Source organism: Oncorhynchus masou, chromosome 8 (assembly GCF_036934945.1).
Source record: "Oncorhynchus masou masou isolate Uvic2021 chromosome 8, UVic_Omas_1.1, whole genome shotgun sequence".
Taxonomy (NCBI): domain Eukaryota; kingdom Metazoa; phylum Chordata; class Actinopteri; order Salmoniformes; family Salmonidae; genus Oncorhynchus; species Oncorhynchus masou.
In genome coordinates, this window is record NC_088219.1 from 6,900,266 (window position 1) to 6,912,511 (window position 12,246).

The window sequence follows — 12,246 nt, forward strand, 5'->3', positions numbered from 1 at the left end:
TCTCATTCCAGGGTTTTTCTTTATTTGAACTATTTTCTACATTGTAGAATCATAGTGAAAAACTATGAAATAACACATGGAATCATGTAGTAACCAAAAAAGTGTAAAACAAATGAAAATATATTTTATATATGAGACTCTTCAAATAGCCACCCTTTGCCTTGATGACAGCTTTGCACACTATTGACATTCTCCTAACCAGCTTCACATGGAATGCTTTTCCAACAGTCTTGAAGGAGTTCCCACATATGCTGAGCACTTGTTGGCAGCTTTTCCTTCACTCTGCGGTCCGACTCCTCCCAAAACATCTCAATTGGGTTGAGGTTGGGTGATTGTGGAAGCCAGGTCATCTGATGCAGCACTTCATGACTCTCCGTCAAATAGCCCTTACACAGCCTGTAGGTGTGTTGTGTCATTGTCCTGTTGAAAAACAGATGATAGTCCCACTAAGCCCAAACCAGATGGGATGGCGTATCGCTGCACGGTGGGAACCACAGATGCGGAGATCATCCGTTCACCTGCTCTGCGTCTCACAAAGACACGGCGGCTGGAACCAAAAATCTTCAATTTGGACTTCAGACCAAAGGACTGACTTCCACCGGTCTTTTTATTTATTTGACCTTTATTTAACGAGGCACGTCAGTTAAGAACAAATTCTTATTTTCAATGACGGCCTAGGAACAGTGGGTTAACTGCCTGTTCAGGGGCAGAACGACAGATTTGTACCTTGTCAGCTCGGGGGTTTGAACTTGCAACCTTCCGGTTATTAGTCCAACGCTCTAACCACTAGGCTACCCTGCTGCCCCAATGTCCATTGCTGTGGGCTAATGTCCATTGCTCGTGTTTCTTGGCCCAAAAGCACCTCTCTTCTTCTTATTAGTGTCCTTTTAGTAGTGTTTTGTTTGCATTGATTTGACCATGAAGGCCTGAGTCACACGGTCTCCTCTGAACAGTTGATGTTGAGATGTCTGTTACTTGAATTCTGTGAAGCATTTATTTGGGCTACAATTTCTGTGGTGCAATTAACTCGAATGAACTTATCCTCTGCAGCAGAGGGAACTCTGGGTCTTCCTTTCCTAGTGGCGGTCCTCATGAGAGACAGTTAACTCGAATGAACTTATCCTCTGCAGCAGAGGTAACTCTGGGTCTTCCTTTCCCGTGGCTGTCCTCATGAGAGCCAGTTTCATCATGGCGCTTGATGGGTTTTTACGACAGCACTTGAAGAAACTTTCAAAGTTCTTGAAATGTTCCGCATTGACTGACCTACATGTCTTAAAGTAATGATGGACTGTCGTTTCTCTTTGCTTATTTGAGCTGTTCTTACCATAATATGGACTTGATCTTGTACCAAATAGGGTTATCTTCTGTATACCACCCCTACCTTGTCACAACACAACTGATTGGCTCAAATGCATTAAGAAGGAAAGAAATTCCACAAATTAACTTTTAACAGGGCACAATTGAAATGCATTCCAGGTGACTACCTCATGAAGCTGGTTGAGAGAATGCCAAGAGGTGCAGAGCTGCCATCAAGGCATAGAGTGGCTACTTTGAAGAATCTCAAATATAAAATATATTTTGATTTGTTTAACACTTGTTTTGGTTACTTTGATGATTCCATGTGTGCTATTTCATAGTTTTGATGTCTTTACGATGTAGAAAATAGTATAAAATAAAGAAAAACCCTTGAATGAGTAGGTGTTCTAAAACCTTTGAACGGTAGCGTAAGTAATGATATTAAGCCCACAGCAACAGAGACACAGTACGACACACATCTTTCTCTGTGGTGATGACCTCTAACCTTTGCCCTGGTTTTAGGGTGATCAGGGGTCAGACCAGGGTATGGGTGCTCAACAGACTGCTGTCATCAACCTGACTGGAGTAGGAAGCTTTAAGTCCCCACAGACAGCAGGTAGGACACACACACTCTAATACACACTCTGCTTCTGTTTCTCTCTCGCTCTCTCTCTCACTCTCTGTCGCTCTCACTCTCTCTCTCTGTCGCTCTCACTCTCTCTCTCTGTCGCTCTCACTCTCTCTCTCTGTCGCTCTCACTCTCTCTCTCTCTGTCGCTCTCACTCTTTCTCTCTGTCGCTCTCTCTCTCTGTCGCTCTCACTCTGTCGCTCTCACTCTCTCTCTGTCGCTCTCACTCTCTCTCTGTCGCTCTCACTCTCTCTCTCTGTCGCTCTCTCTCTCTCTGTCGCTCTCACTCTCTCTCTGTCGCTCTCTCTCTGTCGCTCTCACTCTCTCTCTGTTGCTCTCACTCTCTCTCCCTGTTGCTCTCTCTCACTCTCTCTCTCTCCCTGTCTCTCTCTCTCTCTCTCCCTGTCTCTCTCCCTGTCGCTCTCTCCCTGTCGCTCTCTCTCTCTCTCTCTCTCCCTGTCGCTCTCACTCACACACACACACACACAAACTCTTCATCGCTTACACAATCTCTCTCTTTGTAAATGTTTTCCTCTTTCTTCAGTAACACGACTTGTAGTTTTTCACCAGTCAAACTGATAACAACCAGACATTACTGAGGCGTTATCAAATGTAGGACTGCAGCACTGACCCAACGGTGAGAAGTTCATCGTTCAAAAGCAATGTGTTAAGTGCAACATTTACCATAAACCTCTTTGATTAGTAAACTGAGCGATATGTAAATAGTTGCCTCTTTACGAGGCACATTGTTAAATAAAAGTCCCTCACTGTAGATCTCATACACAATATATTCAAAAGTATGTGGACACCCCTTCACATTTAGTGGATTCTGTTATTTCAGGAACACCCATTTCTGATAGGTGTATCAAACCGAGAACACAGCCATGCGATCTCCATAGACAAACATTGGCAGTAGAATGGCCTTACTGAAGAGCTCAGTGACTTTCAACGTGGCACCTTCATAGGATGCCACCTTTTACAAAAAAGTAAATTTGTCAAATTCCTGCCCTGCTAGAGCTGCCCCGGTCAACTGTAAGTGCTGTTATTGTGTAGTGGAAATGTCTTGGAGAAACAACGGCTCAGCCTCTAATTGGCAGGCCATACAAGCTCACAGAACGGGACCTCCGAGTGCTGAACTGCGTAGGGTGTAAAAATCGTCCGTCATTGGTTGTCCTCACTACCGAGTTCCAAACTGCCTCTGGAAGCAACATCAGCACAAGAACTGTTAGTCGGGAGCTTCATGAAATGGGTTTCCATGGCCGAGCAGCCGCACACAAGCCTAAGATCACCATGCACAATGCCAAGTGTCAGCTGGAGTGGTGTAAAGCTCGCCGCCATTGGACTCTGGAACAGTGGAAACGCGTTCTCTGGAGTGATGAATCACGCTTCACCATCTAGCAGTCCCACGGACTAATCTGGGTTTGGTGGATGCCAGGAGAACGCTACCTGCCCCAATTCATAGAGCTAACTGTAAAGTTTGGTGGAGGAGGAATAACGGTCTGGGTTGTTTTTCATGGTTCAGGCCCCTTAGTTCCAGTGCAGTGAAATCTTATCACTACAGCGTACAATGACATTCTAGACAACTCTGTTCTTCCAACTGTGGCAACAGTTTGGGGAAGGCCCTTTCCTGTTTCAGCATAACAATGCCCCATGCACAAAGCACGGTCCAAACACAAATGGTTTGTCTTGGCCTCCCGGGTGGCGCAGTGGTCTAAGGCACTGCATCGCAGCATCGCAGTGCTAGCTGTACCACCAGAGACTCTGGGTTCGAGCCCAGGCTCTGTCGCAGCCGGCCGCGACCGGGAGGTCCGTGGGGCGACGCACAATTGGCCCAGCGTCGGAGGGTTTGGCCGGTAGGGATATCCTTGTCTCATCATGCACTAGTGACTCCTGTGGCGGGCCGGGCGCTAACCAAGGCTGCCAGGTGCACGGTGTTTCCTGGCTACCGGGTTGGATGCGCGCTGTGTTAAGAAGCAGTGCGGCTTGGTTGGGGGTTGGAGGACGCATGACTCTCGACCTTTGTCTCTCCCGAGCCAGTACGGGAGTTGTAGCGATGAGACAAGATAGTAACTACTAAAAACAATTGGATACCACAAAATTGGGGAGAAAAAATGGGATAACATTTTAAAATGGTTTGTCAAAAATGGTGTGGAAGAACTTGACTGGCCTGCACAGAGCCCTGACCTCAACCACATGGAACACCATTGGGATGCCGATTGTGGACCAGGTCTAATCGCCAAACATCAGTGCCCAACCTCACCCGCAGAAATCTTCCAACATCTTTTTTTATTTTTATTTTACCTTTATTTAACCAGGTAAGTCAGTTAAGAACAAATTCTTATTTTCAATGACGGCCTGGGAACAGTGGGTTAACTGCCTGTTCAGGGGCAAAACGACAACCTTCCGGTTACTAGTCCAACGCTCTAACCACTAGGCTACCCTGCCGCCCCAAGTCTAGTGAAACTTCTTCCCAGAAGAGTGGAGGAAAGCAGCAAAAGGGAGGGGACCAACTCCATATTAATGGCCATGATTTTGGAATGAGATGTTCCTCATGCAGGTGTCCACATACTTTTGGTCATGTAGTGTATCAGTGTCGCTCACTGTAGATCAAAACCTGATATCTATTTACTACAGTAGAAAAGCATCAGACCAGTCATGCTGTTCTGCTCTGTTCTGGAGTGTGTTTGTAAAGTAACCTGTCAAAGGTCAAACTGATGTAATAAGTCAAAGGTCAAACGACACCCCCCCCCCCCCCACTTCTCTGCTACATTCTCTCCTTTTTTTGTTTCTGTTTCCTCCCAACCCCCCCTTCTTTTTCCCCTCCCTCTTTCCCTCCTTCCTCTTTTTCCACCCTTCCACTCCTCCTTCTGTCCTCCCCCGCTTTGTCGTCTATCCTTCTCTCCTCCCTCCTCTTTCCATCCTCCCTCTCCTCTTCTATCCCTCCCTCTTTCCCTCCTTCCTCCTTTTCCACCCTTCCACTCCTCCTTCTCTCCTCCCTCCTCTTCTCCTCCCTCCCTCCTTCCCTCTTTCCATCCTCCCTTTTCCTCTCCTCTTCTATCCCTCCCTCTTTCCCTCCTTCCACCTTTTCCACCCTTCCACTCCTCCTGTCCTCCCCTGCTGTCCTCCCCTCCCTCCTTCCTTCCCTCTTTCGTCTCTTCTATCCTTCTCTCCTCCCTCCCTCTTCTCTCCTCTCCCTCCCCCTCCTTCCCTCTTTCCATCCTCCCTCTTCCTCTCCTCTTCTATCCCTCCCTCTTTCCCTCCTTCCTCCTTTTCCACCCTTCCACTCCTCCTTCTGTCCTCCCCTGCTTTGTCGTCTATCCTTCTCTCCTCCCTCCTCTTCTCCTCCCTCCCTCCTTCCCTCTTTCCATCCTCCCTCTTCCTCTCCTCTTCTATCTTTCCCTCCTTCCTCCTTTTCCACCCTTCCACTCCTCCTTCTGTCCTCCCCCGCTTTGTCGTCTATCCTTCTCTCCTCCCTCCCTCCTTCCCTCTTTCCATCCTCCCTCTTCCTCTCCTCTTCTATCCCTCCCTCTTTCCCTCCTTCCTCCTGTTCCACCCTTCCACTCCTCCTTCTGTCCTCCCCTGCTTTGTCGTCTCACCAACTGATCCTCTCCTCTACCTATATCCCCCTGTTTTCCTTTGCTACACCGTGACCTGGCTTCATCCCTCTCTCCCTCCCCTGCCATCCCTAACTGCCCCCTCGTTCTCGCTCCTGCCTCCCTCCTCTCCTTCTCCCTCCCTCTTTCCATCCTCTCTCCTCCCTCCCTCCTCTTCTCCTACCTCCCTCCTTCCCTCTTTCCATCCTCTCTCCCTCCTCTTCTCCTCCCTCCCTCCTTCCCTCTTTCCATCCTCCCTCTCCTCTTCTATCCCTCCCTCTTTCACACCTTCCTCTCCTCCCTCCTCTCCCTCCCTATTTCCATCTTCCTCTCTTCCTCCCTCCTCTCTTCCTCCCTCTTCTCTTCCTCTCTTCCTCCCTCCCTCCTCTCTTCCTCCCTCCCTCCTCTCTTCCTCCCTCCCTCACTCTTCCTTTCCTCCCTCCCTCCCTCTTCCTTTCCTCCCTCCCTCTCCCTTTCCTCTCTTCCTCCATCCTCTCTTCCTCTTCTCCATCCTCTCTTCCTCTTCTCCATCCTCTCTTCCTCTTCTCCATCCTCTCTTCCTCTTCTCCATCCTCCCTCTTCCTTTCCTCCCTCTTCCTTTCCTCCCTCTTCCTTTCATCCCTCCCTTCCTCCATCCTCTCTTCCTCCATCCTCTCTTCCTCCATCCTCTCTTCCTCCATCCTCTCTTCCTCCATCCTCTCTTCCTCTTCTCCATCCTCTCTTCCTCTCCTCCCACCCTCTCCTCCACCCTCCCTCTCTTCCTCCCCTCCCTCTCCTCCCACCCTCTCCTCCCTCCCTCCCTCCCTCCCTCCTCTCCTCCCTCCATACTGTACTGTAGTGCTGTCCTAGTTAGGCTGTGGTCTGGATGGCTCTGGTCCCCCCCTGCCTTCCTCTCCTCCCTCTCCTCCTCTCCTCCCTCCATACTGTACTGTAGTGCTGTCCCAGTTAGGCTGTGGTCTGGATGGCTCTGGTCCCTTCCTCTCCTCCCTCCCTCCTCTCCTCCCTCCATACTGTACTGTAGTGCTGTCCCAGTTAGGCTGTGGTCTGGATGGCTCTGGTCCCTCCCTCCCTCCTCCTCTCCTCCCTCCCTCCCTCCTCTCCTCCCTCCATACTGTACTGTAGTGCTGTCCCAGTTAGGCTGTGGTCTGGATGGCTCTGGTCCCTCCCTCCTCCTCTCCTCCCTCCCTCCCTCCTCTCCTCCCTCCATACTGTACTGTAGTGCTGTCCCAGTTAGGCTGTGGTCTGGATGGCTCTGGTCCCCCCCTGCCTTCCTCTCCTCCCTCTCCTCTCCTCCCTCCATACTGTACTGTAGTGCTGTCCCAGTTAGGCTGTGGTCTGGATGGCTCTGGTCCCCCCCTGCCTTCCTCTCCTCCCTCCATACTGTACTGTAGTGCTGTCCCAGTTAGGCTGTGGTCTGGATGGCTCTGGTCCCTCCCTGCCTTCCTCTCCTCTCCCTCCTCCTCTCCTCCCTCCATACTGTACTGTAGTGCTGTCCCAGTTAGGCTGTGGTCTGGATGGCTCTGGTCCCTCCCTGCCTTCCTCTCCTCCCTCCCTCCTCTCCTCCCTCCATACTGTACTGTAGTGCTGTCCCAGTTAGGCTGTGGTCTGGATGGCTCTGGTCCCTCCCTCCCTCCCTGTATATCTATGTTATACAGTCTGTATGTATAGATATTGTATATCTATTATACATATCTATACATATAGACTGTATATCTATATTATACAACTATATACATGTACAATATATAGATATACAGTCTGTATGTATAGACATGTATAATATAGATATACAATATATAGATATACAGTCTATCTATGTTATACAGTCTTTATGTATAGATATGTATAACATAGACTGTATATCTATATATTGTATATCTATATTGTACATGTCTATACATACAGACTGTATATCTATAATTATGCACCTATATACATAGACTGTGTATTTATATATTCTATATCTATAGTATACATATCTGTACATACAGACTGTATATCTATAATTATGCCCCTATATACATAGACTGTATATCTATAATTATGCACCTATATACATAGACTGTATATCTATATTATACATATCTATACATCTATATTATAGATATTAATACATACAGACTGTATATCTATAATTATACACCTATATACAGTTGAAGTCGGAAGTTTACATACAGTTAGGTTGGAGGCATTTAATCTCATTTTTCATCCACTCCACAAATGTCTTGTTAACCAAATTATAGCTTTGGCAAGTCGGTTAGGACATCTACTTTGTTCATGACACAAGTCATTTTTCAAACAATTGTTCACAGACAGATTATTTCACTTATAATTCACTGTATCACAATTCCAGTGGGTCAGAAGTTTACATACACTAAGTTGACTGTGCCTTTAAACAGCTTGGAAAATTCCAGAAAATGATGTCATGGCTTTACAAGCTTCTGATAGGCTAATTGACATACTTTGAATCAATTGGAGGTGTACATGTGGATGTATTTCTAGGCCTACCTTCAAACTCTGCTTGACATCATGGGAAAATCAAAAGAAATCAGCCAAGACCTCAGAGAAATGTCCTTTGACATTGGAGAAATGTCCTCTGGTCTGATGAAAGAAAATAGGAACTGTTTGGCCATAATGACCATCGTTATGTTTGGAGGAAAAAGGGGAAGCTTGCTAGCTGAAGAACACCATCCCAACCGTGAAGCACGGAGGTGGCAGCATCATGTTGTGGCGGTGCTTTGCTGCAGGAGGGACTGGTGCACTTCACAAAATAGATGGCATCACGAGGAAGAAAATTATGTGGATATATTGAAGCAACATCTCAAGACATCAGTCAGGAAGTTCAAGCTTGGTCACAAATGGGTCTTCCAAATGGACAATGACCCCAAGCATACTTCTGAAGTTGTGGCAAAATGGCTTAAGGACAACAACGTCAAGGTATTGAAGTGGCCATCACAAAGCCCTGACCTGAATCGTATAAAACATTTGTGGGCAGAACTGAAAAAGTGTGTGCGAGCAAGGAGGCCTACAAACCTGACTCAGTTACATCAGCTCTGTCAGGAGGAATGTGCCAAAATTCACCCAACTTATTGTGGGAAGCTTGTGGAAGGCGACCTGAAACATTTGATCCGAGTAAAACAATTTAAAGGCAATGCCACCAAATACTAATTGAGTGTATGTAAAAGTCTGACCCACTGGGAATGTAAACAAAATAAATTAAAGCTGAAATAAATCATTCTCTCTACTATTATTCTCACATTTCACATTCTTAAAATAAAGTGGTGATCCTAACTGACCTAAAACAGGGAATTTTTACTAGGATTAAATGTCAGGAATTGTGAGTTTTTAAATGTATTTGTCTAAGGTGTATGTAAACTTCCGACTTCAACTGTACATACAGACGATATCTATAATTATACACCTATATACATATCACGGTTTATTGGTCACATACACATGTTTATCAGATGTTACTGCTGGTTGTAGCAAAATGCTTGTGTTCCTAGATCCAACAGTGCAGTAGTATCTAACCATTCACAATAATACACACACACACACACACACACACACACACACACACACACACACACACACACACACACACACACACCTAAAAGTAAAAGAATGGAATTAGGAAATATATAAATATTAGATTGAGCAATGTCCGAGTGGCAATGACTAAAATACAGTAGAATAGAATACAGTAGAATAGAATACAGTAGAATAAAATACAGTAGAATAGAATACAGTAGAATAGAATACAGTAGAATAGAATACAGTAGAATAGAATACAGTAGAATAGAATACAGTAGAATAGAATACAGTAGAATAGAATACAGTGGAATAGAATACAGTAGAATAGAATACAGTAGAATAGAATACAGTAGAATAGAATACAGTAGAATAGAATACAGTGGAATAGAATACAGTAGAATAGAATACAGTAGAATAGAATACAGTAGAATAGAATACAGTATATACATATGAAATGAGTAAAGCCCTATGTAATCATTACACATCTATATTATACATGTCTATACATACGGACTACATATCTATACATACATACTGTATATCTATAGTATACATGTCTATACATACGGACTGTATATCTATAGTATACATATCTATACATACAGACTGTATATCTATAGTATACATGTCTATACGTACGGGCTGTATATCTATAGTATACATATCTATACATACAGACTGTATATCTATAGTATACATGTCTATACATACAGACTGTATATCTATAGTATACATGTCTATACATATAGACTGTATATCTATAGTATACATGTCTATACATACAGATTGTATATCTATAGTATACATGTCTATACGTACGGACTGTATATCTATAGTATACATGTCTATACGTACAGACTGTATATCTATAGTATACATGTCTATACATACGGACTGTATATCTATAGTATACATGTCTATACATACGGACTGTATATCTATAGTATACATGTCTATACATACAGACTGTATATCTATAGTATACATGTCTATACATACAGACTGTATATCTATAGTATACATGTCTATACATACGGACTGTATATCTATAGTATACATGTCTATACATACGGACTGTATATCTATAGTATACATGTCTATACATACAGACTGTATATCTATAGTATACATGTCTATACATACAGACTGTATATCTATAGTATACATGTCTATACGTACGGACTGTATATCTATAGTATACATGTCTATACGTACGGACTGTATATCTATAGTATACATGTCTATACGTACGGACTGTATATCTATAGTATACATGTCTATACGTACGGACTGTATATCTATAGTATACATGTCTATACGTACGGACTGTATATCTATAGTATACATGTCTATACATACGGACTGTATATCTATAGTATACATGTCTATACATACGGACTGTATATCTATAGTATACATGTCTATACATACGGACTGTATATCTATAGTATACATGTCTATACATACGGACTGTATATCTATAGTATACATGTCTATACATACGGACTGTATATCTATAGTATACATGTCTATACATACGGACTGTATATCTATAGTATACATGTCTATACATACGGACTGTATATCTATAGTATACATGTCTATACATACGGACTGTATATCTATAGTATACATGTCTATACATACGGACTGTATATCTATAGTATACATGTCTATACATACGGACTGTATATCTATAGTATACATGGCTATACATACGGACTGTATATCTATAGTATACATGGCTATACATACGGACTGTATATCTATAGTATACATGTCTATACATACGGACTGTATATCTATAGTATACATGTCTATACATACAGACTGTATATCTATAGTATACATGTCTATACATACAGACTGTATATCTATAGTATACATGTCTATACATACAGACTGTATATCTATAGTATACATGTCTATACGTACGGACTGTATAGTTGTATTATACATATCTTTCCTTTACATAGACTGACGAGGTGAAAGCTATGACCCTTTATTGATGTCACTTGTTAAATCCACTTTAATCACTGTAGATGGAGGGGAGGAGAGAGAGGGGAGGATTTTTAAGCCTTGAGACAATTGAGACATGGATTGTGTATGTGTGCCATTCCGAGGGTGAATGGGCAAGACAAAATATTTAAGTGCCTTTTTAAACGGGGTATGGTCGTAGGTGCCAGGTGCACTGGTTTGAATCAAGAACTATGCTCAACAGTTCCCCGTGTGTATCAAGAGTGGTCCACCGCCCAAAGGACATCCAGCCAACTTGACTCCAATGCTTTCCACAGTTGTGTCAACATGGGCCAGCATCCCCGTGGAATGTTTTCGACATCTGGTAGAGCCCATGCCCCCTGATGAATTGAGGCAGTCCTGGGGGGAAAGAGGGTGCAGACCTGCCAACATGCACGCATTTTGCGTACCAACTACGCAATTATCTGTCCATGTACGCAGATACCGATCCTTGACTTCGGCGATGTCATTTACAAAATAGCCTCCAATACTCTACTCAGCAAACTGGATGTAGTCTATCACAGTGCCGTCCGTTATGTAACCAAAGCCCCATACACTACCCACCACTGTGACCTGTATGCTCTCGTTGGCTGGCCCTCGCTACATACTCGTCGCCAAACCCACTGGCTCCAGGTCATCTATAAGTCTTTGCTAGGTAAAGCCCCGCCTTATCTTAGCTTACTGGCTACCATAGCATCTCCCACTCGTAGCACGCGCTCCAGCAGGTATATCTCACTGGTCATCCCCAAAGCCAACACTTCCTTTAGCTGCCTTTCCTTCCAGTTCTCTGCCTCCAATGACTGGAACGAATTTCAAAAATCACTGAAGCTGGAGACTTATATCTCCCTCTCTAACTTTAAGCATCAGCTGTCAGAGAAGCTTACCGATATCACTATCAACCTGATAGATTGTATCTATGTAATTATGATCCACATCACGCAAAAGCATTACAAAAGTATAATTTAAATAAATATAAACATCTTGGCATTTAAATGGAGACGGGAGTTTAGAAGACAGCGCGATGAAGAGTGAATGCGTGTCCGGTATTAACTATAGAGGCAGTCTATAGACACGAACAGCGCAATGAAGAGTGAATGCATGTCCGGTATTAACTATAGAGGCAGTCTAGACACACGAACAGCGCGATGAAGAGTGAATGCGTGTCCGGTATTAGCTATA

At 44.1% G+C, this 12,246-nt stretch overlaps 1 protein-coding gene across 4 annotated transcripts in view; it reads left to right on the forward strand.

Moving 5' to 3' along the window:
- The window catches only part of supt20 (SPT20 homolog, SAGA complex component), a 48,457-nt gene that overhangs the window by 26,122 nt on the left and 10,089 nt on the right, over nucleotides 1-12,246 (forward strand). For 2 of the 4 annotated variants that reach the window (XM_064971369.1, XM_064971370.1), the window contains exon 21: nucleotides 1,819-1,912. The exons of 1 other annotated variant lie outside the window; for it this stretch is intronic. In XM_064971369.1, the coding sequence (XP_064827441.1) occupies nucleotides 1,819-1,912 (94 nt within the window). The remainder of the gene's footprint in view (nucleotides 1-1,818; nucleotides 1,913-12,246) is intronic. One more of the 4 variants, XM_064971371.1, reaches the window with a different exon arrangement.